This window comes from Manis javanica, chromosome 3, assembly GCF_040802235.1.
Source record: "Manis javanica isolate MJ-LG chromosome 3, MJ_LKY, whole genome shotgun sequence".
NCBI classification, from domain to species: Eukaryota; Metazoa; Chordata; class Mammalia; order Pholidota; family Manidae; genus Manis; species Manis javanica.
Window position 1 is genome coordinate 120,739,983 of NC_133158.1, and position 26,793 is coordinate 120,766,775.

Below are 26,793 nucleotides of genomic sequence, written 5' to 3' on the forward strand. Positions count from 1 at the left end.
ATATTACAGACACTACACCTAGTTGGACGGAAGGTTTAGATTTTAATAAAGAGTTGTGTGAAGATAAGTCTATCTCTGATCAATATAGCCCTGGAACTAACTATATATAGCATTTTACCACTGACCTACAAAATACTTTTAGAAACACTATTTATGTCACATTCTTAATTGCCAATAATTTGGAATGTTTAAACCTAGTTTCTCTACTTCCTGTCACTGTAGTACCAAAAATTAAATTACCTCCGCAAGTGCCCTGGGGAATCTTTTGTTGGAGAAAATCTTGAAATCACCCATTTATAATAAAAATAAGGTTTTTTGGGGGAGTTAGAGAACAGATAGTAGTGAACCTATTATCTTAATGATAAAAAAGAGAGAGAACAAACCAACAGAAAGAAAAGAATGCATAAATGGATTTGGCACTAAGTACATTATGAACCTTTGATGCCCTTTATCAAGGCCAGTGTTAGTCTGTAAAGCTTACACCTCCAGTGGGCTTTAAGTACCTCAGAGAAAGGTAGTGATTTTGCACAGGCCCTAAAGAAAGAGCAGTATAAATTACTTCATTTCTCTTCTTCCGCCCCACCAGTTAAAATCTCCCAAATTCATATTACAGGAGGACCCCTTTACCCCCAGAAATTACTCAATGCTGAAACCTTTCAAAGTGATATTAGAGACGTTGGAAGCACCATGGATGGGTTTTATGATCAGCAAGTCCCTTTTATGGTCCCTGGGGTAAGTTAATGTGGCTTTTGGTTTGTATTGTTCTCCCTCTTCGAATATAACTCTTCTCCTTATTGGTTTAGTGGTACAACCCCCGTTTGGGCTCCTTTATTACACTCAAGTCTTCATTCTGTTGGCTTCTTTCAGAAATCTCGATCAGAGGAATGTAGAGGGCGGCCTGTGATTGACAGAAAGAGGAAGTTTTTGGACACAGATCTGGCTCATGATTCTGAAGGTAGTGAAGCTTTCCTCTCTGTGTTGTGGCTTCCTCAAATGGCTCCGTTGTGAGAGCCCCGCCGCAGGCACTCCTCCCTCTTCTCCCTAGCAGAGGAATTCTCCTCATTCTGGTGTCTTCTGTTTTCAATTCCAGAGTTGTTTCAGGATCTCAGTCAACTTCAAGAAGCTTGGTTAGCTGAAGGCAAGTTTCTTGGCTGTCCTGTTTTCCATATAAAACATTTTACTATGCTTTTTAATAAAACTTAAAGGTCTAAAATAAAAATCTCTTTTCCAGCACAAGTTCCTGATGATGAACAGTTTGTCCCAGATTTTCAGTCTGATAACTGTAAGTACCTTTCTGGTGGTGGCACATTTGTTCTGGGATCACCCATATCTAGAATACTCTTTCAACTATCACCAGCATATTTGGACAGTCGCATGCTCTTACTTTCTTTTAATAATTAAAAGTTAATCCCCCATACTTTTATTCCCTATTGAAATTATTTTTAAAGAGCTTTTATTCTATTGCAGGTAAAACTTACTGGACATAATTTCAACCTAAATTTCTTTTTGCCTGAGAATATTGCAAGGGCCATTGTATATAAGATGTTAGACCAAACTTCCATTAACCAGATATTATCTTACAGTATTTTTTGTTTGATTTGCAAGTTAAGTTCTTGATGAGAATCATGAAGTCTCACTTTTTTTTCTTTTAAAGGTGCAGAAAATAGTTAATGGAAGATTCCAGTTAATTGTGGCTTCACCCAACATGTTGTCGATTTTGTTTCTACTTCTAAGCTGACAGAGGGTGGACACAGAGTGATCATTGATTTTCTCTTATTGTCCATGTAGTTGTCAGGATTCTTCAGAGAAGAGTAAAAACATTTTCTTAAAATGGTTATTAAGTGCTCATATCATTGAGATAACAAATGCAGTAGGAAGCTCAAAAGATGGCTCTCTGTGCTGGCAGGGGCATGGTTAGCTTTGCACTGATCTTTCAGGGCTGTCGTCCACAGGTTTCGGAGCTTTTATGGCCCAGGCAGAGCTATCAAGGACAAAGCTGGCTGATGAAATTTGAGTAGCACAGGGCAGCTCTAGAGAGCATTAGTCACTGGTGAATGAGCAGGTTTAAGAGAGGCCTGGAGAAAATGCTGCCTCTCTTGAGAGTTGCATCATAGAGAAATTCATGTCTCTTAGTCATAGTTTATAATAGCAAGCACCTGAGCCAGGCAAGAATTCAATTTCTCATTTTGTACCAACAAATTCTTTCCAGCTTTGTTTTGTGTGTGTGTGTGTGTGTGTGTGTGTGTGTGTGTGTAAGTGTGTAAGAATGCCATTTGGAAAGAGGATATCTGAGTCTAAGTAAAAGTTGGGTGTTCTAAATCATTAATGAAAGAGCAGAGATAACCAGATAAACAATCTTTAATGACAGGCCTCATTCAAGGCCATGAAACTTTAAAAGGGAATAAACTAACCCACATATGTATGGTTTACCTTAGCTTTGTCACAGCTTGCTGTGGATGTTTTCTATAAGAAAGTAAATGAATGTTAATTATTGCCCTTTGATTGCTTTCAAATGATTGGGAAGCTTGCCACTGAAAGGCTAAATAAAGATAACCCAAAGTGTGTGTGTGTGTGTGTGTCTGTGTCTGTGTTTGCAAGATAAAAGAGAGGATTTGTAATGCCACTTTGTTCTGTGTTGACAATTTGGCCCAGCCTTTCCAGTTCTTGCTCAGAGCAGCATAAACTGCAGTCTGTTTTGGGAGGTGGCTTTCTTGGCAGAGGTTCTTTGAAATGCTTTTATGACACTTTCCTTTGTTTCTCTGTAACCCTGAAAGAGTTAAGAGGGAAGTGAGATGACTGCATTCAAATTGATTTCATGTGCTGAAGCAAAGGTATGTTGTTTAGAGGAAGATGTCAGGATTTATATATGCAGAGAGATTTATCTGCAGCAATAGGCTAACGTGAAAGAATCAATAAATGTGTTTTGGCTCCTTAGAAATAATTTCTGCTCAGTGAATAGAATGTGCTAAGTTCTTTAATTAAATTGCCATACCTAAAATGGAGGTGCTTTGGGAGGTGCGTCTGCTTACCAAGGGTGATGTGTTTTTTAGTTTGTTTTTGCTGACCTTAACTTCTTAAGGTCAAGATTTTCGGTCTTTTAAGGATAAAACAGATGGTTGAATAGCCTTGAAAATTCTTTTAATAAATCTTTGCCCCTCTCTGATTCTTATTTCTGGAGATGAATCTTCGAGGAGGATAAATTCAAACAGATCCACTTGCCTTAAAAGTTAGGCAACACCATTGTGGGGTGGTATGACCCTGAGCCAGCTATCCTCACTGTTAGGTGTGACTGCTTTGTCTGCAGTTGAGACTATTGGTGTAGATGCCAGGGAGCTGGCAGAGAACCCCAGGCTGGATGGAATTTTCTGAGTGCCTTCTTGTCTCACAGCCGTTGGTTAAGGATCAGCTTCCATTCCAGTCACCCTGTAGAAGAGTCCATGATTATTCTAGGAGAGGGAGAAGCTCATTCAAATTTAATGAAACCTTACGAGTTGGTTTGAATCAACCAATCAGTGAGCCATGACCCAAACTTGCCGTTGCCCAGTAAAGCAAACCTTTTCCCTATAGTGAGCAGCAGAAGCATTTCTAACAAATCCTCTTCTGTGGCCTGCCACTGGTAATAGTTTCTCTTTACTGTCATGATTTGGTTAATTTACATTGTGCATGTGTGAGAGAGAGAAAGTGTTTAAAAGAAAAAGAAATACTAAAGATGGATAATTGTTTATTTAAGAATGTCAGTTTTGAAGTTTCTGGTTTACTTTTTTTGGTAAACACTACAAACTCAGTTTCTAAAGAGATTATATATATAAATTTTCCAATTTGGGTACCTACCTATAGGCATCCATCCATAAATGTGATTTGAATAAATGAAGCCATTGTTCTCGTCTCACATAAGTGTCCACTTACTTGTAGCTGTACAGATTTTACCTTACCTCACATACACAGACATCAGCAAAGTATCCCCCATCTGGAAACTCTTAAAGGTCAAATTCAAGGGAATAGAAAGTACAACCTATAGACGATAGTGGTTCTGCCAGTGCCCCGTATTGTCTGTTGGTCCTGAGAAGTAACCCTAGAGATCCCAGGTTGTTTGAGCTGGAATTCCCACGTAGAGAGAATCTTGTCCAACCCCTTCATTTCACAACAGATTATAAAGTCTGGATTAGCTGGAGAGGACTGACTAGCGTTCCAGGCAAATGGGAGGGGTTAGGTGAAATGGGGGGAAAAATTGTACAATAATATCCTTAAGGAAGTTATCACAAAGCTGCAGAGGCAGGGGGTATGGGCATTTTAATGTGTCAAGGTTCTCCCTAATTATTTCAGATACCTAGAGCCCATGCTGGGGAGATGGCCAGCCTAGTCCCTACCTCAATTCTCTTCAATCCATGATCCTGAGAAATTCACTAAGTATCTTGATGCTTTGAATTTTTCTATCTAGGATTTGGGGGAGAGAGAGAAATTATAAAATGAGCGTTTCCTAGTAGACATACTTAGTATGTGTACAGATAAAACTGGCGTGAGTGTGTGTGTGTGTATGTGTATATCTATCTCGAACATTATAAATGTGTGTATGTCTACATAAATGTGTGTGTAGCTAACTATGTGTATTAACATAGAAAGCTACCAAACCAGGAAATCTGGGTCAATAGATAGATGTGTACACATTTTTACTACACGTTTTCACAGAATTTACTGTAAATCAAAACCATGGATAAGATTGTAATTCAAAGTGCTTATGTTCCGGTGGAGGGGTTTACATTTCTGAGCCAACTGGGCACTTAAGGATATTATTACTAAATTTTAGCATACATAAATAGTCATTTTTCAAAAAACATTTCAGTTATGATTTCTTACAATCTCATTTGTTTTCGATTGTGATATTAATGAATGTTTACCTGTCAGCATCTGAATAACTAAAATATTTTATGCTGGGAGAAGGCATGATAAAATCTTATTTTAAAACCATGGTCTCCATACGAAATATAATTTAGAGAATTGTTTAAAATCTAAATGACCTTATTTTCCCTTTGATCTGTTTCAAAAAGAATGGACTGACTGAAGGAAGTATGAGTAATTTCCTAAGGACTAGTTAATGAACTGCTAAAATCGATTTTTTCATAAATACATTGCAGTAGGCCGGGGAAATAGGATTAACATATGACAGTCCTTGCGCCTAAAACACATGGATCTTAATCCTGTTTTAATATGAGATTATTCAGCTACATTTTCTTAACTATATATGAGGTTGACACAGTAAAGACAGTGTCTTCCGTTTGGAGAGGGCCCATCATTTTGGACCAAGAGGTGGTGTAGCAAAACTCTAGCTTCACTTGCTCTGTGGTCTTGGGCCTTTTCTTTTGAAAGGATCATCCTAAAGCCTTTGTTACACAAGGTAAGAAAGAAGACAGGCATTTCAATAATAAGAGGCTGGAGGGAGTCAAGGCTGTCAGCTTATCCTTTTCAAGAGCCAGTAGTTCTGAGGGTAGGAAAAGGAAAGAGGAGTCCTGAAGAAAGCAGGGAGCCTGGGGGGCTGGGGGGCAGGGGAGGTGCTGACTCCAGGGTACTGGGCTGCCTTCTAAGCCTTTGTCAGCTAGCCCACCGCCTTACCACTGAGAAGGTGCTAAATGATTTGAAATCCTTCCCGTTTGGTAGCCTCCAAGAAGAGCCTTAGACCCAGGATTCTTAAGGACCCAAGGCCTACAGTTCTCATTTACCTAAAAGAGCCATATTTTTACACAAAATCTGTTTTCATCTAACTGTAATACAGTTAGGCTTATTAGAAAGAATGGATTTTTCTCTTCAATGTCTCTCTACTCTTAGTTCTCTAATAAAACCCTTTGCAGTAACCTTTCCAGTACTTTGTGTTTGATGAGAAAGATGGGATAGGGATTACATCTGCGTCTGCTAGGCAGATCGCTTGTGTAGGTATCAGAGGTAACAAAATCCTGGCATGATTCAAGAAATTACTATCTAGCCCCTGTTTTTCAGCATTCCATTGACAGGATTAAGACATGGATAGCATAAAAAAGCTGTAAATTTGTATTATGTGCCATTTCTACCATCTTGCAGTTATAATTTCCGTCCCAGAAAAATTGTTACTGGTGGTGGGGTTGGGTGGGGTGTCTCATTATCTACCAAGAGAATGTTCCTTCCACATGTTTCTCAGGTTTTAATGGTGGTGAAGTACATCCAGGCTCAGAGGCTGACAGCCCCCTCTCAGGCGCATGGCTGCCCTTGAGGCAGCTTGGGCCCCATCTGTGCCCTGGCACACAGTGCTTCTCCACTTGGAATCCAGGGAGCTCAGAGTCTTGTCATGTTGCAGCTCCCAGCTCTTGGACAAGTGCCAGGCATGCTGATGCCAGTACCGGATTAGGTTGCTTTTTTAAAAATTCATTTTGTGAACTCATCAGGCTCATTTAACAGAGGCTTTGGTCGTCAGTTTCTATCATTGTCCCATCCCCGTAAGCGGCTCAGCTTAAAGGAGGAGCAAAATAGTAGGCTTCTAGTGTGTATGCAGGTGGGTGGGTGTGAATGTGTGTGTAAAACCGTAATGTAAGTACACCTTTGGGCTTGGCATGTAGATGACAGAAGACTAGCAACTCTTCTCAGGGGGAAGAGCTCCCACACTGAAGGGACCCTGCATAGCAAATAAAGGAGGCTTCCCTGCCTAGAAAGAGGAAGCATGTAAGAGAAAGTTGCAGCAGAGTGTGCAAGATTCCAGGGAGCAGAATAAGATCCAGCTATTTAAAGCCCTGGAGTTTGAGACTGATCTGCAGAGCACGCAGGGCGTTGAATGGGATTCTGTGGTCAGAAAGACTTCAGAGAAATGCCTCCCGAGGCACCGTCTGAGTTCACTGGCAGTAGTATCAGGAGAAAGTGAGAAGAGATGAAATATAAGACATTTGAAAATAGCTGAATATGTTATGAAAAAGAGGGAAAAAAACATGAGCTAAAATATCTCTCTTAGATTCGATTTTCATAAAGTAGCAGCTTCTCCTTAAAATATAGTCTGGTTGTCGGGCTTCATTAGATCTCCTTGGGGTGATTATTGAAGGTTTGAAAAACATCTCTAAGAAACCCTATGAGTTTTTAGCCTTGTACTTTGCATTGTCCTCAGAGTAGATTTCACCCTGCAACCCTAGATCTCCATGCTCTTCCCTTTTGATGTTTCAGGGGCATTCAGGGTGGTATTATAAACCATTCAGGCCGGATGCAAAGCCAGGAAAAGGAGCTGTGAAACTGTTCATAATAGGTAGCTCACTTCCTCCCCCTCTGCAGCCCAAGAACCTTCAGAGATCTTCTCCCTTGAGGAGGAAGCCAGGTGGCTCCCGACACAGCTATTGGCAATGAATGGAAAAGGAAGGAGTCTGGAAAGGCTGGCTTCCACGGAAAGCTGTCCTCTAACACAAACCAGCCTGCCTTGAGGGCAGGAGAAATACCAAGTCTGTTTCTTTCAGATTCTGAGCAGGGCAGCACAAGATAGTTTTCTTTTGCCTTTCCCGTACTGCCAGAGGGCACTTGCCGACCTCACTTGGAACTGACTTGTACACCCTTGCAGATTTCAGCCCTGCTCTTGGCCTTCTGAATCTGAGGGTGGGTGCCGAGTGCAGGCAGGCGCCTGCAGTGTCTGAATTTCTTACATAAACACAGCGTGCTGGGCAAGCAAGCCTCCCTGTGGAGACAGCTGGGCTCTGCTCTGTCTGCCCCAGCGGGCTGAGCTGCAGAGTCCCCCTCTTGTCTGAATGGAGCATTCCAAATTGGTAGTGAATGGAGGGCGGGGCTCCCTTGCAGACTTTTTCAATGAATAACCAGACCCCATTGTGCAGCCTGTGGAAAAACAACCAACTCAAACAACACTGGGACTGTTAGAAATATGCTTGTGATTGGCAGCTTGGAGAACCTCCAAAATTAGTTTCCTTTGGCTTCCCTGCTGCTCCCTGTTCTCCAAGCTTGGGCTTAATGAGCCTGGGCTTAATGGGGTTTGCGTTTTCTTTTTAAGTGCTAACTTTAACTCTCCAACTACCAGGCTGATGGCTGGGCTTATTGGGGAAGGGCTGCTTCTGACCAATGAGCATGCCAGCCCTTTCTCTGTCTCCCATTTTAGACTGTAGCTGTCTAAGGGGGAATGATAACCAGAGAGGGTAGTTTAGCTTCCCTGGAGAGAGAGGTGTTGAGACTTGATCTAAGGATATTACCCTTTTATCTTCTTCCCAGGGGGCTGTGGCTTTAGCTCCCCATTGAAGATTCCTGCCTGCTCTTCTATTGCAATTTCCAGTCTCCTTCAGGTCTAAAGAATGGATGTTTGCCTGTCACAACGCAGATATTTCTTGCTTAGGGTTACATATTAACATGAGAGCAACGAAGCTGTACCTGTTAAATTTCCCACTGTGGTCAGAAACATGTCATTTTTAAATGACACTTCCCCGACTGGTACTCAGCTATGGGGATGCCTCACTATGGCTGCAACCCTTTGACAAATCAAAAACTGTAGAGACTGAGATATCTTTGAAATAAAGGGTTTATTGAGCCATTACAGATGCAGCCAGAAAAAGGACTGAGTCCTGTTTAACCAGCAGCAAGGTCAGTTAACAGAGAACAGCTTGTCTGCCAGACTCAAGGGTCTCAAGGAAAGAAAGTTCTTTAAATTCCCAGTGGCTGTAGATAAGGAAGGCGGGCTAGTGCAAAGTGGGGAAAATCCAGGGATAGGTGGTTAGTCCAGAGAGAAGGCTCATGGACTGGTTGTTGATGATGGTCAGGGACTGCTCAAGTATAAGAGGGATTCAATGGTTCTGGGGACCTTTTAAATAATTGATGAAATGACTTCATCCAGGAATGTGGAGTTTCTGGTTAGCTACAGCCCACGGCTATTGACTGATTACCTTATCTTGTCTGTCTCTCTCCCATTCTTCAGGTCTTTTGCCACTTAATTTTAGAACATCTCAGGATTTTTCCTTATCACCCTCCACTGAGCACCCATCAGATGCCTTGCCTTCTTATGTGAACATCCCGGAAAATGCCAGAGAGAACCCAGCCCTGGAGCAACCCCAATACCAGAGTGGCCTCCTCACCCTAGAACAAGGGCAGGTTCTAGGGATATACTTGCCTCAGGAGCACCCACCCTAGACAGCTTCCAACATCTTGGCTGACAGCTCACAGACACACCCCCAAAGGGCTGTGTGGGTGAGAGCAGGGTTGTATGATAAACATAGAAAGGACAGTCAGTTAAAAAGCAAAACAAAACTTAAGAGTAGGGATCCAGTGCAGTTTTCTTGGGGTTTTAACAAGCTCTTCTTCTTTCCTACTCCTCATCGTCACAGCTGAAATGAGGCTGCTTGCATTTGTGTTTTGCTGTAAGGATTTTTTTTTTTTCTTCTGAAATATTTCCCTTGCTATAAATTGGTCCTGCAAGAATGTCTTCCCTTCCCTATTAAAAAAAGAACAGGTCTGGGCAGATTGTCCTTTTGTGAAAGAGTCTGAAATCTCTCAGGAGGTAACCCCAGATATCAGCTGTGTTTGAGGATGCTGATATTCATGCTTCTCCAGAGGGGCTGAGGAAGACCGCTTACATAAACACTTTTCAGCTGAGTGCCTGGAAATGCTTTGTAATTGCTTAAAAGGGCACTTAATGAGGGTCTTTTATACTTTTCCCATAGAAAAGGTAGACTAGAAGAAGGGGGGCGGGTGGCTCTCCTCCAAGGCCGCCTGCAGTAAAGACCAGATCCTGGAATGCCTATGCCAAGTTCCCTAGTCCGAATCGTATCAGTGGAGATAAATTCCCTGTGCTGAGGGGTCCCTGAGTCAGAACATTTCTACTCCCCCTCAACCCCGTTTTCACTCCTTTCTTCACGAGTCATGGCATCTTATTTCTTGAGGAATAAGGGGAAAATAGCCTCAGGTTTTAATGTATTCTGATTTTGACAAATATTAACTTAGTTCCTGCTACCCAATTTCCATTCTTGTTGAAATAGGAAGCAGTTTCTCTTCAGTTTTAAGTGTCTCCAAAAGCAGAGAACCCCTGTCTTCTGTTTCTTTATAAATGCCCACCCAGGGCACCTGCTCTATACACAGCCAAAACTTAGTGAATATATTTGCACACCCCACATTTTCTGCCATCTGTCAACAACATCCAACACCAGCCTGTAGCTGGTAGAGAAGTAACTCTGGAGAGGATCTCAAAACCTGAGGTCTGAGCATCCTTGGAATGGCCTTAGAGATAAATAGAAAAAAACTAGTCAGGGCTAGTTCTCATTTTCTGATTCCTCCTTCAAGCACGTAGACTAGCCAAGTCTTCTAGGCTACATTTAGACCTTGTGCAGCTAATGCTATGTTTCCCAGTCAGACTGCATGTGCTAGAGAACAAGTCACAGTTTAGGAAAACACACTCACTGAGTTTCTGCTTTTAGGAGGAGGAGGGCTGCAGATAAAAGGAATGGTTCTCAGGAGAAGCTGATTTCTCTAGAGCTTGGATTTTCTGCTGTCAGATTTTAAAGATGAATTTTAAACTTGAAGTCAAAGATAAAATTTTCCATAGTGCTTAAATCCTATTTCCAGTATTGTTAATGATTCTCTTAAATGCCAGTTTAAATGAGAATTATGTAAATTGGGAATAATTTATAGGAGAGATGTTAAAGAAGGTTTAGTTTTATATTTTTTTCCCATTGAAGAAAAATGGCCTGTTTCCCTTCTCCTGATGGTGTGTTCCACCATAAGCAGCCCTTTGTGATAAAATCTGTGGTTAACGGAAGGTCCTCAGTTGGTAGAGGAAGCCCTTCTGTCATCTCTTACAAAAGTTGAATTGGGAGAATGCTCTCTTTAGACCTCTTTCTCAACTGTAAAAATTAAACAAATAATTGTCTATCATTGGTAGAGATTGAATATTAGAATTCTTTGAACAGCTATCCCAGGAAAACAGATGGTATGAATAATACTCAAGTCGTCCTTTTGGTGTAATCAGGCCAATCTCTTTAATCTTGAAAGTAACTGGGTGCCCAAGGTGGAAGCTGGCTCTCTAAGCTATAGGTCTAAAAAGACCTATCTGGTGGTAGTCAAAAGTGGGTGGTGCATTCAAAGCCAGAGGAACCACTGATTTTTATCTTGATTCTCCTCTGAGTCAGCTCTGTACACTTGGATAAACCTTTCATTTGACTGTCAAATGCATTGGTTTCTCTGTGGCCCAGGAGTTTGGGGATGTGACACTTTTTAGGCAATTAGAAATATTCATTCTATACAAAACATTTCATGGACGAGCCCCATATCTATTAATAGACAAGCCGTACCTCAGTCAAAGTGGAGCCAACTCTTTTCTAAACTCCTTTTTCTCCCTTTAATTTCTGACTTGAATATGAAATAGTCAAGGCCTCTGGGTTTCCATTTTCAGAATTCTAAAGTAACAATCCTAAATTGTTAGGATAAATGAGTCCTTTGAAGAAAAAGAACTGAACAAATCCCAGCTGTTTCAAAAATAATTCTGAAGTGTGGAGAAAGTGTGAACTTAAAGGAAGTAAATCTAAAACTAGTTCATCTGGGTCAAAATAAAACAAAAACAACTCTACTATCCTTGGCATTAAATTATCTTCTTTATTTGATAATAGAGGTTTTCTGTTTGGAAAAGATTATTCGACAGATTTGTGGTTTTATACCAAAAGTGAGAGGCAGCTATTCGGTGATAGATGCTCATTCTTACCCCCAGGTCCCCATCTGTGAGTCAGGACATTCCTGATTCAGTACAGGCATCCCAAGTGAGCTCCTCTTACTAAGATGACCGCTTCTTTTGGGAGGACAAGAGAAGGAGCATTAATGCAAAGATTGCTTTCCTTCTATTTTAGCCAGACTTAGAATAGAAACCTTTAAAAATCACCTGAGTCATTATTGTTAGTACTGACAGAGGTGTTGAAAGGACAAGGCTGTAATTCTGGATTCCATTTAGCCACCGAGCCTCCTAGTTGATGACCAAGGACATAACCAGACAACTTGTTTACCCTGGCAAACTTGCCCCTGGACCATAGGTCAGCCTTGAGGACTCTATTGCCCTGAAGGCCTACAACAGTCAAGTCTTGTGCCTTGTACAGACGTGTGTTACTACCCTGAGCTTTTTCCAGGGCCCTCACAGCCTTTGGAAAGCAGGAGCAGCTTCCAGCCCCTTGCAATAGAAGAGGCAAATACCTGTGAGGACCACTTCTGTTCTTCCTAGCCAAAGCCCCTCCCCTCACTGTCCTTTAGGACCTATGTGTCATCCTTGACTTGGATCATGATTTCCTCTTTTCTGAAGGGGGGAGTGAAAAGGTAGGGAAGCTTGAGCACCTGTGGAGCCTAGGGTAACCCCCCCCATATTTTGAAAAGTCAGCCTGAGTGGTACTATCCCACCTTTAGGTTACAGTTGTACCTTACACAATGACTTTCCAAACTGACTTTCATGGACAAAATTTAGTTTTTCATCGTCTGACCAATAATATTTCAGCTGATGATTTGATTTTGAGATGTCATGTGCTGGTTCTGTTGGCCACCTGCTGCCATGCTGGAAGAGGCAATAGAAGAGCAGGGAAGGGAGGAGGAAATTTTTTGTGGGATGTTGTAGTCATTGAGCTGGGCCTAGCAGAAGCAAATCACCCCCCTCCCCTTCCTATTGTGAAATCACTAGATTAAAAAAACATTACAGTTGAAATAATACGATCCCAAGAGTGTAGGAATGCCCCCAACAAAGCCCTTTCCTATAAAGTATAACCTGTCAGGTCAATCCCCCCTTTCTCACTGAGAAATTACTCTTTTTGTAAGTATAAAACCACCATTTTCATCATTTCCTGCCTTTACCCAACCAAGAAAAGCTTTGTTTGGGGGTCTACTGGAAGCTACAACCTGGGGCCCCCTAAGCTGGAACCAGTGATGTGCTTTGGCATTTTTGGAGCTGGGTTTCTCCATTGTTGAATCTGTCTTGTATCGTATAATCCACACCCCAGGGCGGGTAAGGGCATGAAATAACCACAACACTGGCCCTAAACAAAGCAAAATTAGGAAACACATCACTCTCCAGAGCCAGTGTGAGTGTCTTGTCATCACAGCACCATCCTATGTACAGCCAGCATTTCCCCAGAGAACGCAGTGCCCTGCAAGCGCAGTACATCATCTGTGCCGTCATCTCAACCCCTTTTGCTGTTGTCAGCTCACACAGCAGAGATTAGAGATACCTGAGGTAAACAGAAAATGGAAGAGGCTTACAGAGCATGTCCTCATGACTTTAACTTCTTCATAGTTTTGATTCTGTTGTCTAGTTTTAATCCCAGGTAGAGGAGATTCTATCAATAACTCAAATTCCTGTATCCTGGGAGAAAGTACACTGCCTTCACAGGTGGCCTTTCAGAGATACCACTCTCAACTAATGTTACTTACACATTTTCAAAGTTGGACCACTTCTGTTCTAAATTCCTTTTCTTTCCTCTAATTTCTAACTTGTACTCAAAATCTCTGGGTTTCCATTTTGAGAATTCTGAAGATAGGCTTCTGCTGTCACTGTCCTGTATCTTCTGCTACCCCATTTGTGAATTGAGGGTGGGCTCTCTGGAGGCATAACCTCTGTACTATCTTTCAAGTAAGTATAGAGAACTCACTGACAGAGTTCCTGGGCTTGCTTCCCAAAAAAGGTTCCAGTTTCTGGATTTCCAAATACTTCAGGCAGCCTCATCTATTCTTACGGGCAAGAAAGGTATCTTTTTCCCTCACTTCTTTCCCACTGTAGCAAGACCTGGCTCTAGTTTCATGGGTTATGATTTCAATCTGGTATTCCCCAGCCATTTTCATGCAGGGTCATGAAGTCTTGAGTCTCACTCTCAAGTTGCTCTTATTCCTGTACCAAAATAAACCCTAGCCCTGTTTGTTGGATCTGGCTGTCTCTTCCCATAGTCCATGTCATGAAAATAAGTTCAAAGCCTTTTTTCTTGAGCTGATTATATTACCCCAAATTTCTAGGTCTAAATCATGAAAAATTAGTGGGGTTTTTTTTTTTTTTGTCCACACACCAATTCCTGAAGCTGCTCTTCTGCTGACTTTAGGTTTTCCCCACTGCATAGAAGAAACCTGATTCCTGGAGCCAGATGTTCCAGGAACTAGCATTATCAGTTCCCAATTTGGCTCTTGTGTTATTTATTGTACAAAAGATGATACTGGCTGTATAGGAAGAGCTTCTATAATTGTTAATTGATGAGTTCTGCTACCTTATGATCGATCCTATACCCTGGGGCCCTGAAATACACCACCAGGGTGATATTCACTCCTTTGGTCCTTGCTGAGAAACAGGACAAGTAGGAAAAAAATAACCTGGAGCAATCCACACCATGACCCCGCCACCACCATGATTAATCACCAGTCTGAAATCCTGAATACTGCTGCAATGCAAATCCTGAAGAGATCTTTCCCTATATCTACGGAGGGCAAATTCTATACCAGAGCAGTTTTTCTTTTCTCATGTAGGACTTTGCCTGGGACAAATGCAGCCATTCTTGCAGAATGATCCTGCCCCAAAATCTCATCCCCTGTGTGTGGAATGCACACCTGGGTGGACGCTGCACCAGACGTTTGTTGTACTTCCCATGAGTTAAGTCGAGAGCATAGCAAAGTCCTGCTGCCATCCTTGATTCCTAAGACATAAATATGTGGGAGATTTCTCCCAGCCAGAATACTTTCTTTAACACAATTTAGGTCCATAGCACCGCATTCCTTTCTGGTCTCCTAACTGATAAGCTAAGTTGGACCAGTTGGAGTCTTTAGAAACTCATGCCTGTATTCCCTAAGCCTCAGAGCACCAAAAGCCCAGACTACCCATTTCAGGATTCTTCTCATGTCCCTTGCCCTACTCAGCCTTTATGGGCAGAAGGAGCCAAATGTACTTGGGAAGAAAGAATGAAAGAAAATGTCAAGAAAGAGAACTTTAACTTACTTTTAATTCTGACAGTCTGCACAGGTTGGCAGTGGCTATGTTGTGCCCTCTTGAAGACTGGGGATGAAATCTAAGGAGTTGTCTGGCTGTTTGGGTAATATTCTAAACCTGTTGTGCATGCATATTCACAAGGAGTGAATGAACATTATCCATTTTTTCCCAAGAATTCCTTGTGGTATGGAGTTGAACATATGTTTTAGTTCCTGTTATATGTACATTACTGATAGATTACTGATAGATTTTACTTTTGTTAATACTTTGTGCCTGTGTAATTCCTGTCTTTTTACCCAGGCAGGGGTAGAGGTGGCAATGGGCAAGGAGTCACAGGGATAGTATTGGCAGTTTTCATTTTGCCCTGTCCGGGGTATTCCCCATCTCCTTTCTAAGTGGGCCAGGGCCAAAAAATTATTGGAGAAGCACTTGCATAGACACTAGAGTATGATCAACTAGAGTCCTTATATAATTTTAGATTCCTGGAGCTATATTATTCCAAACTATATTTACCATATTTACCATAGTAAAGGTAAAGTATAAACAGGACAGTATCCTTCCAATTTGATAACAGGCCAGGAATGATTTCCATCATGTGTGTGAATGCGTGTTTTTGAGGTTCCTCGCATGTCTACGTTTCAACCTGGCATTTTTTTTCTCCAAGTATCTCAGATGAGATGAGATCTATTATCTATTTTAGATGGAGTAATATATATTTTACTGATTTATTTTTAAACCATATTGCTATATTACTTCATTTCTCTGTGCATAGATTATTTTTCTTTCTGAACCATTTGAAAGCAAGTAGTAGACATTATGACATTTTACCCCAAAATACTTCAGTATGCATCTCCAAAGATTAAAGATATTCTTCTACATAGCTTAAGAAAATTACCTTTACTCAGTAATATTCACACTTCCCCAGTTGTCTTCCAAACGTCCTTTATAGCTGATGGTGATACTATCTTTGATCTAGGATTCAGTTAAGATGAGACATTGCATTTTTTGTTATGACTCTTTATCTTCTTCAATATACAACAATCTGCCTATGTTACATTTTTTCTTCTTTCATAACATTGACTTAGAAGTTTTGTAGTCACTGACTTTTTAGGGGACATTTTTAAAGGATGAGTAGAAATGCAAACAGCATACAGAAATGCTGACCTGAGGCCTGGAAATCTCTTATGTCAGTCTTCTCACCTCTCATATCCTTGTCACTGTATTGGCCTTAAAACACTGATAAAAACAGGGTGAGTCAAATGGAGATATTTGTGTGGGAGATAGTCTGTGCGTAATTTAAAGGGAGCACTTTTGAGGGACTCACTAAAATTTCTTAGCACAATTTATTAAATAGTTGATTTTACTATTTATGGATGAATTTTCACTATATTCACACTCTGAATTTGTGCTCACAAGATCAGCTGTGTCAGATGTTAAAGAAAACAGCACATTCTCCCATACCTCCTCCGATTCTGCTTTTAGAACTTGTGCTCCCTAACTAAATTTGATAGCATTTCAAATTTTTATTTTTGGAAACTGTTGCCAGGCAGAATTCATGTTAACCATTCAGGCAGGTTTGAGCATGTCTCTTACTTGGTTTGGAAATCCAAAAAGCATCTCCCAGAACCTATCCACTTATTTATCTTCCTTGAACCTTTTTCATTCCCAGAACAGCATATTATCTCCTGGCTTTGTCATTCACTGGTGCTGCTATAGCAATTACAGAGAATATTGAGATATTAGGAATATATTTTATGCTTGAAATGAATTTTTAATCTATTCAGCCCTAAAATAGAGACATACTTCTGACCACTTCTGGTAATATGGTAGAACTTAAAAAATAAGTTTCATCCTATGTACCTCTTTTTTCTTACTGTTTGTCTCAAAATTTGCCCAAAAAATGGCCAGGGCTAAGGAAAGGCAGCAGTATGTTAGAAAGGAGGCCTTTTCGCTTTGTTGTGCTTTTCAAACACAGAACCCAAGAGACCCTGCATATGGAGACTTGGCAGTCCTCCGTCCTCGCCAGTGGGGTACTCTGATAAGAGTGAATCAGGGGAGAAGAACCACACCTACTCTTTGTGGTGGCTTCTTTCATTCTGTTTTGCCAGTGTCATTTTTGTATTCATATGTCCCTCTGATTGGTAGTCTTTCCTGCTCTATCTCCTTTCCTCATGTTTCACTCACTGTTGTAATCAGAGTGTGGACAGATGTCTCAGCCTCTCCCCACCCCACTCTCCTTCATGAACTAAACAGTACACATTCCTTACTATGGAGGAAATGAGGTGGGGTGGTAATGGTCTAAAAGAGGGACAGTGACCTACAGCTGATGGCAGAGAGAATAGTAAGCTTAGGAATAGGCCTTCCATCTTGGGATTACCACTCTGGGATCCTGAGGAGTCTCTGGCCACAACTGTGCACATTCCACATCATACTCATTAAAAAGTGAGAGAGAGCTTCTAGAGACACAGACTGGCCACCTGAAACACAGTCTCAGGGACATGGCATTTGCAGGCAGGTGTTAGTATTCTAGTTAACTGTCATCATGAGGCACAACTTCCCATGTAAAGTAAGATCGTGGCTGTTGAGTGTGACCAAATAAGGTCTTACCCCAAGGTCATACCTGCACAGCTGATTTGGGAAAGATAGATCCGCCCCAGATGAAGGTAATGAAATTGAAGGGAGGAGGAGAACCCCAAAACAAAACTTGAACAACAGCTGTTGGAAAGCAAGCAAATCCCTGTGTGAAGTGGGAGAAGTAAAGATGGACTTGGTCTTTCTTCTGCTCAGACAGCAGTATAATTGATTGGCAATTTCTTGTAACACTCAGCATCTACATGAATATTTTATGTGTTCACAACAATGTCTGTAGCAAGTTGAAACTTTGGTGATTATGAAACAGCAAAGGAAAAGACTTATTAGAAGACAAGGTGGTTTCTGACTAAAAAAAATCCTTTTGGATCAAACTGTTGTTCATCCTAACATTTGACAAAAGTGTTTTCCTTTGTTTTGATCCTCAGCACTGTAATAGTGAAGCTTACTGCCAGCATTGGCATGGGTTGGGTGCCTTGGACAAGGTCCACAGGCCTGTACTTGTGGGCAGGAAACAGATTTTGTCAGCAGAGGGAATTATTATTTCTCTTGAATCGGCCAGTTTGTCTGTTTTTTCTATTTTAAAACAATTGGGTTATTTCTTTAGAATACTGCTTCTATACCATCACAGAAGAAAGATTTTCTTAAATTTGAGAAATCTTAGTATTAACTCAGTTATGCCATTTGAGCAGGACAAGGACAAGGACAAGGCTGCTTTTTTCATAGAAACTTAATAATATATAGCAATCATAAGGGTGCAGCTTAATACATTTTTACAAACTATACAAGCATTTAGATTAATACCCATAACTAAGCAGAATACAGAAAGACTCCTTGTGCCCCCTGAACAGGCACTACTCCTAGACTTGAGCAATTTCCGTCCTGACTTTAAATACCAAAGATTAGTTTTGTCTCCTTTGGAATGTTACATAATGGACTCATAGTATGTACCCTTTTGTATCTGGCTTCTTTTGCCCAACATGCTTGTGAGATTCTGTGTTGTTAAACGTAATTATGTGTTCTTCATTCTCACTTCTGCATAGTGCTGAGATTTTGTTTGGGGTGATATTGAGTCTGTAGATAAATTTGGGGAAAATTGATAACTTTACAATATCAAGTTTTCCAACAAGCATGATAAATCTTTCCATTTATTGAGAGGTCTTTGATTTTCCTCAGTGTTCTGTAGTTTTCAGTTTAGGGATCTTAACGTGCTTTTTTTTTTAGGTGTGTTCCTAGTTATTTGATGTTATTTGTTGCTATTGTAAAATTTTTTTAATTTCACATAATTTTAGTTACTGTATATAGAAATAGTTCTTTTTACATATCAGCCTTGTAGCCAATAATCTTGATAAGTTAGCTTATTGATTCTTATGGTTGTGGATACTTTTGGAAATAGTTCTACAGTGGAAATTGTTATAAGGTAGAACAATCTTCCAGGGAAAGAAACAAACTACCATAGACCGGGTGCCTTATAAACAATGGAAATTGTTATAAGATAGAACAATCTTCCAAGGAAAGAAACTAGTAAGACAAGCAACTACAAAGTTAAGTTGATTGATTTGTGAACTTCATATCTAAATTTTAAATGGTGTTAAGGTGTTTACAAAGCAATGCATTGTACTTTGTAGAGCATACCTACAGATGCAGACTTAAATCTAATCAGCCAGCCGCCCTGTCTTCTTAACCCTGACAAGCAGAGACTCTCATATCTATCTGTGCTCACAGATCCTTTATGTGTTCACAGAGTATCTGTAGTCAAATAGGGGTCCACACAGCTCACTCAAAGTGTCCTTGCTCATAGGTGGCATTGAGAGGGAATTGTCAGAAAGCACTTTCAGGAGGAGCAGGGCATTTGGGCAGAGATGGTATCCATGGCGACAGTGTGGTTGGTGTCTGGCCAGTGAGTGACTGGTTGTAAAAAAATACTAGGTCTTCCAAAGTGCTTGCAGCTGTCTAAATGAGCAGATGATTTGGCTAACTGGAATATAGAAGGGAGAATGGGATCTCTTAGATGGAATACTAGAATGGGAGGTATGGATTATAAGAAATAAAGGGTACTGGTGTCAAGAGATGTTAGTTGCCAGGAGTGAGGGAGGGATGCTGGGCATTTTGGTGGACTAGAGACAGGGGAAGATAAAAATCCTTAAGTGGATCCAGGTGTACCAGTTGTGCCTCCAGCTGAAGAGCACCGAGTAAATATGAAGATACAGACCCTGAGAGTGGGCAAAAAGTTTCTTTCACTCTCCTCTCTGGTCTTGTCTTCCTTCTCCATCTCTTTCCCTACTTGTTTTCATCTCTTTCTGATTTAGTCATTTTTTTTCTCAGATTCCATCTGGGAGGTAATATGATAGACTAACTAAGAACTAATCCAAGGTAGGAATCCTGACCACTTACAGCTATGAGACCTTGGCAGATTACTTGTTTTTTTGAGCCTTAGTTTTCTCATCTATAATGAGGAAATGGAGACAGTAAAAGTAGCTTTTCTTGTGGGGTTGGGAATATCAAATAAAATAATGTATGTAAGAGCAACTTGGGACAAAGTAAATGCTAAGGGGTCTGCCTGGTTGCCTCTTCTTGCTGTCTACCTTGTTCTTTTCCAGAGATATTAGTCCTTACCCATTTTTCCTTTGTTCTAAAGCATTTTCTCTCAACCAGGGGTAATGTAGTATTTTTGCTGTTTTAGTTGAAAAAAATATTTATGTCCTCTATTTTTAATGTACAGAGTAGGTGAGTGAAATATCTCCCATTTCTGTCAGTGTGGTAGAGTACCGAAATGACAGTGGGGAGCTCTTGCCTCCTCTCCCCTCTCACAGTAGCAACTCCAATACCTTAAGCAATTGTTCAACTCCTTTGGGTCTCATGGTCCTTATCTATAAATGTAAGGGCCTGAATTAAGTGAACCATGAGGAACTAGTCTAACTATAATTGCATCTATGAGCTGATGCTAAAAGTCAAATCCCTCACTAAATTATGCATGCCATGAAGAAAGACCTTACCTGCTTTACTTACCATTGTGTCCCCAGCACCTCCAGAATGCCTGGCCCATAGAAGATGCTCAGTGAATGAATGGATGGAAGAATAAATGAAATCTTTACAACAAGGAGAGGTGCTCCATATTCACCAGAGTTCTTGTTGGGGTAGCACTGGCTTAAGGGGCCCATCTTCTATAATTCTGAGCTTAAACTCAAAATTTCTCATTGTAGAAAATGTTTATCAACTCACAACTAGTTGATTTTTTTTGGCATTTCTCTTGAAACTTCTTAAGGAGTTGACAATCCTTTTCAGTTCCAGTTCATTGCCATGCTTTATAATCCTAGGTCTCTGTCATTTGGTAAGTCACCTGTGCAAAAGGTAAATACTCTATTTTTGAAAGCACAGCGCATAATTACACAGCATCGTAGCATCTACAAGGTGCTGTGCCTTTTTCTTTTCAAGGCAGCATTACATACCTCATTTTACAAAGGAGGGGACAGAGTGAATGCAGGAGCATTCCTTGGGCTGCTAAGTTCCTGCTTTAAATACAGCACTGTCTCTGACTAAGCATGCTCTAATCAGGCTCCTTCACACATTTTGTGGCCCAGCAGTCACTTTGGAGAGCTGAGCCTTCTTCCTTACCATGCACAGAGCCCCTAATGGCTTTTCTGTCAATGATCTGTGAAACTTTCTGTTCTCATTTCTGCCGTGTTCCACTCTTTTCTTTCTCCTCTGAATGGTCGATTCCTGGGGAGGAATATTTATGACTGACCTTTTGCCTTGTAGCCTTGTAGGGTAGATGTGGTCTCTGCTTTACAAGGTTAAGAATTGATTGGAAATATAATCCATTCAGTCTGCTCTAACAAACTACTGTAGACCCGGTGCCTTATAAACAATGGAAATTTATTTCTCATAGTTATAGCGGCTGGAAGGCCAAGATCAGGGTGCCACATGGTTGGGCAAGGGCCCTGTTTTGGATTGTCAGCTTCTCACCGTGTCCTCACATGCTCTGCCCTCATGACCTAACACTTCCCAATACCATCACACTGGGCATTAGGATTGCAACATAGGCGTTTTGGGGAGACACAAACATTCAGACCATGGCACTCATCAGATACTTCTTGAACTCCTCCTATTCCTTTCTGAAATCCCCTCCTACAGAACATGAGACTCCACCTATAAGACAATTTGGTGGTAGGAGAAGATACCATATAATTTAGAGCCAAAATGGCATGATATACACAAAGAGTACTATGTAGATTTGAAGAAATCAAGATATTAGAATTAGCTGCCAGTTTAGATCATCTTTCAAAATGGGTGTATGCTGTTCCTGAAGCCATTGTCTAAGTTTTTTTCTTTCCAGGCAACTTTGATTTACCCTCTGGTGTTAGTCTTGACAGCAAAACTGTAACTTTTATATTAATACTCTGAAAATGTCAAGACATTTCCAAAACCTGAAATGAAACTATTGAATAGTACCAAAATTGTTCGTTTTTTTTAACTTAGGTAAGACAGTGATTTTGAATTATTTTCTTTAGATAACATAAGAAAAGTAGACTTTTCAAGGATATGTAACTTTTGTTTACACTGGGGTCAGATTTTCTCATTCTTTTGCCAAAGCTTCTCTGGCATAAAGCTGGTAAGAGGAATGGTAGAGACAACAGTGGTGCTGAGAACCACCGTGAAACCACCCCTACCCCTCCACCCCCGACCCCTGATCCCGCCCCTTGCTGGAGAAGTGGTTTTCTGTGTCAAGTTGTCTGCCTCTCCCTTCTCATCTGCTGACAGCATCCTCACAACAACAAACAGCCATTTTCTGTGTCCAAATGTCTGGAAACATATGATAACAATTAAGGGTTGGCTGCAATGAGCCACCATCAAAAAAAACTAATGACTTCTAAACATAACCTGCCACTTCTGAACTTATTTCATGTATTCAAGAAAAGCAGTTGGTGTTAGGTAAGAAAGGAATTATGAACCGTTCCTTTCCAGTCAGTTGCTGGCAGGACTTCACTTTATAATTGTCATCTCTGCTAAAGCCATCCATCGGTCTCATTTGTTCATTTCTGACACCAGAATTGGCTATAGGATGTCCCTGAGAAATTGGTGGGCCAGAAGGGATATCAGACAGAGAAGGGATAACTGTTTAGCTAATTCTGCCTACTATGATCACTAAGAATTACCAAGCTCCTGAAAGTGTTTTGGGAGTAAACACTGAGTCAAAAAATTTTAGTGGGTCACCAGGGCACTGATCGTGGTTAGCTACTTAATGAAACTTTTGATACAGTGGAAAGTGACAGGCACAAACAGGTACATCGTTCTCCTTCCCCACCCTCCAAGGTAGCTGGACTAAGAGGAGCATTCTAACGTGTACCTAGAAGACAGCCCCGCTAGACCTCTCTAAAATGAGTTAGCTCCTCCTCAGTTAGATAAGAAAGAAAAGGCAAACCTGGTTTGGTTGGCTGTGGTTTTGCCACTATGTAAGTCACCTGGATTTGAAAAACCCTTATTACTTTGCTTCCCAGGAGCACATATGGAATATGCAGTTGACTTCCAAACATAAAGCAAAAGCTCAGGGTACTATTTCATCGACTTAGGAAAAGTAATTGGCACCATCTATCAAAGAAAGGGTTGGTTGTGAAAACCTTTCCTGGTTGAGAGCAGACATAAGCACGAAGGCTTGTGGGGCTTCTTTGTGCGCGTAGTCTTTCCTTGGTTGTGGCTTGGTCCACTGGTGTAGTTCTTTGCTTTTACAATTTTTGAAATGCTGCTAAAATTGAGTAGTTTACTCAGAGCTGCTATTTGGAGTTGCTTGAGGGAGGACTCTTAAAAGTCATGTGTTTAATTTGTAAATATGCCTCTGAATAAGAAATGCACTTGCCAAAGCAATTTCAAACCTTTGATAAGCTAATGTGTAATGTCTACCAATATATTTTTAGCTGTTTTGTCCTTTCAGAAACAAAATTCTCCATGTCTGCAACCCTTGGTATTCTATCACACCTGCATTTTTTTAATTTTTAAGAGCCATCACCTGCAGGATTTTTAAGTGTTTCAGAGCCTCTGGGAGGCAGACCCAGCTCCAAAGAAATTTGGAGAAAAGGACTAATGAAAAGTGTCAGATGATTTCTGACTTTAAAAGTACTTTTCATTGGTTGTAGATGGAGGGCTCTATGTTTAAGTGTTTGGCTTTTTCTGTCCATGTGACTTCACAGGAGTTCCAAGAATAATCAGCTAGTTACAGGGTCTGCAGAAGGAATGACTGTGCTCCCTATTCATCGGCCATCCTCCCCCTGTTCCTCCCTCATCCCTCTTCTGATTGCAGTGGTGCTTCATGCCCCACCTCCAACCAAGATCAAACGGGAGCTGCCCAGCCCCTCCTCTGAGCTGTCGTCCTGTAGCCACGAGCAGGCTCTCGGTGCTAACTATGGAGAAAAGTGCCTCTACAACTATTGGTAAGTGGAGCCGGGAAAGTAGCCTGTTGCCACTGTTATTCAGCAGAGCATGCAGGGTAGTACATCCCATCTTCCATGACAATGGTATCCTCTGGGTTTAGGCCAGTCCAGGAGGGCCTTTGTGCTGCACATAAAATGTTAACACTAGTAAACCGGCTCTTCAGGGAAACTGAGTTCAAGGAGCACTAAGCCCTCCTAAAGGAAAGAACCTTGAAGACTGGGATATTTGATCTGTGGCTTCAAGGGAGGGAATATGTACTTCTTCATGTCTATCATATGTTAATGTGAACTTTAAGCACCAAAGAACTGATCTTAAAATCAGAATATATGAAAAAGTCCTGATGCTTGTGCCCTTTACTTAAGAATATCCAGGCCTGAGGAATGAAGCTTTAATTTTAAATCATTCTTTGCTCTAGAAGATAAACATAGATCTGCCCGAAAGGGGGAGGAGAAGAGTTGTTAATTCAAGTGATGTTACAGCAGAAATTTGTCTCCAACAAAGATTCTAATTCCTGGGAACCCTGAAATACTTGGGGAAGGGGGCCAGAAAATTCCTCCCAAGGCATAAATTCTCCCCTCATCCATCCACCCCTACACACGTGTACAGGGAGGATTCTTTTAGAAGGGGGAAAAAAGGAAACCGGAAGCAGAGGCTAAAATTATCTTTAAGAAGAATCGCTAGAAGTGTTAAACAAGTCCCTGTGACGCAGTGTGTTTGTCACTTTCCAGAGGTACAGATATTCCCTTGGGGCTGCCAGCAGTTTAACTATGTTAATACCGTCATTTCCTGGCAACCATGGGCTGCAACCTAGCGGTGTGCTGGACCTGTGACCAGCTAATGGCTTCATTGTAGTAGTTTACTGGTTCCTTCTCTTTTTTTCTGTTTACAGTGCCTATGATAGGAAGCCTCCCTCTGGGTTCAAGCCATTAACCCCTCCTACCACCCCTCTGTCACCCACCCATCAGAATTCCCTATTTCCCCCACCCCAGGCAACTCTGTCCTCCTCAGCTCACACCCCTACAGCTGGTGCAGTACAAGGTGTGGGGCCCACCCCTGCCCCTCATCCGCTTCCAGAACCTGGACCACAGCAGCAAACCTTTGCGGTCCCCCGGCCACCACATCAGCCCCTGCAGATGCCAAAGATGATGCCTGAGAACCAGTATCCATCAGAACAGAGGTGGGTGCTGCTCTGGGCTTCCTTCCCCACCTCCATCCTCCTCCCCTTTACCTCAAGGGGTGAGGTGGGGGCAGTTAGTCATATTTACCTATAAAGTTCTCATTGCATTAGAGCATCTTGCCAGGTAAGACTAATAATAATAATGTGAATATGACCTGTTTGCATACTGTCCTGTTCCTGAGGATCTGCAGCTTGCCCAGGGTGCACGATCTGTGGACACCTGCTGAGGGTGGGTTTTCCAGCTCCTCACTGGGTGCTGCTGCCTACTAGAACTGCACCTTGGTTTATGCTACCCATAAGTGCCTTATTACTGTTTTACTTACATATTAGAGAAGATTGCTGAGTTACAGGAGGTATGATTAGTCATCTGGTTTTAACAATAGGGGATTAGCTAAAGACCTTACTTATAATCACCTACTTTGGAGATAGAAACCTGGTTTCACTCCAGGTGGTTCTACTTTCTGATAAGGAAATTTAGGTATCGGGAGTAACTTGCCCAGAGTCATTCACTCATCAAACAAATAAGGTGTGAAGGGAGTCTACTCTGCAAACAGCAAACTTAACCTTGTAGGTCCCGCCTTCTAAGTCCAGTATCTGGTATTCTAGAATTTTAAATGCTTGTAGCCTTCCTTTGTTTTGGGCGTTCTAGGGGCCAGTCTTTTTTATTTCAAGTCTGTCTGGGATGAGAAGATAACTTATGTGGGTAGTTGTCAGTGATGTTACCCAGGGCTGCAAGATAGTGACAGCTATATTTCCTTTCCATCGTCCTGGCTCTGCACCCATGTGGGTGTGAGGCGCAGGAGGGGTGGATGTGTGAATGTACCTTCCCCAGACCTGGTCCACCCACTGCCTCCCAGGATTGACTCAGAGGTCACTTTATTTCTAGATGAAATGCAGAAAAAAGCAAGCCCTCTTGTCTGGTTCTGAGCCCCTCTTCCTCCCTCTGTGTGAAAGGCAGCGTAAAGAACAACATAATTCCCTTGGTGGGGCCGAGGGCCACGTCACCAGTGGTGCATAATGAGCCATGCCTGGGAGGTGCGGGCTCAGTGGCGGGCCCTGGGTTTGATAGGGATCCCCTCTGAAGGTGACAGCTATTGCTAAGCGTTTCCCAGTTATTTCCTTGTTAACAGCCTTGCAGTTTTTCTGGAGAATTTGAAATGTGGATTTTTATGTAAAAATTTCACATTGTTTTTTTTTTTTAAGCTGGCAACTAATTCAAACTAAAAACAACAGCAACACTGCAGACTAAACAAAATCTCTCTGTGGACAAAACCACCATGCGGGCCTGCCAGTTTGTGGACTCAGACCTGGATACCATTTTTATTTCGATAGTTTCCTGATTTTGTGTGTTTAAACAGAATCTTCCTCATTTTCTGTAGGGATTATTAATTGTGGAGGAAGGGTAGGATGGGGCATATATTTGGTATTTGAAATACTTAGAAAACTTTGTATTTATTAGACCATCTTTAGAGGAAAATTACTTCGTGTTAAATTTCTTTTATTCATATTTTTCCAATCCTTGTTTCTTATCCAGAGGGGCATGTGTAAACAGATTGTTGTGTCAATGGTTAACTGAATTGGGGAAGCAGTACCCTAATTCTGCTAGAGGCTATCCGTCCTCCTGCAGCCCTACCAAGTTTGGAGCCTTCACCCTGGTGATGACATAGATTTGTCTCCAGACTAC

The 26,793-nt window shown here is 41.4% G+C and overlaps 1 protein-coding gene across 2 annotated transcripts in view; it reads left to right on the forward strand.

The window, feature by feature from the left end:
* ETV5 (ETS variant transcription factor 5) overlaps window positions 1-26,793 on the forward strand; it is a 55,289-nt gene that overhangs the window by 2,694 nt on the left and 25,802 nt on the right. For both annotated transcript variants that reach the window (XM_017648797.3, XM_017648798.3), the window contains exons 2-7: window positions 614-732; window positions 868-955; window positions 1,091-1,138; window positions 1,232-1,282; window positions 23,802-23,931; window positions 24,822-25,109. In XM_017648797.3, coding sequence (XP_017504286.2) covers window positions 688-732; window positions 868-955; window positions 1,091-1,138; window positions 1,232-1,282; window positions 23,802-23,931; window positions 24,822-25,109 — 650 coding nt within the window. In that variant the 5' untranslated portion in view covers window positions 614-687. The remainder of the gene's footprint in view (window positions 1-613; window positions 733-867; window positions 956-1,090; window positions 1,139-1,231; window positions 1,283-23,801; window positions 23,932-24,821; window positions 25,110-26,793) is intronic.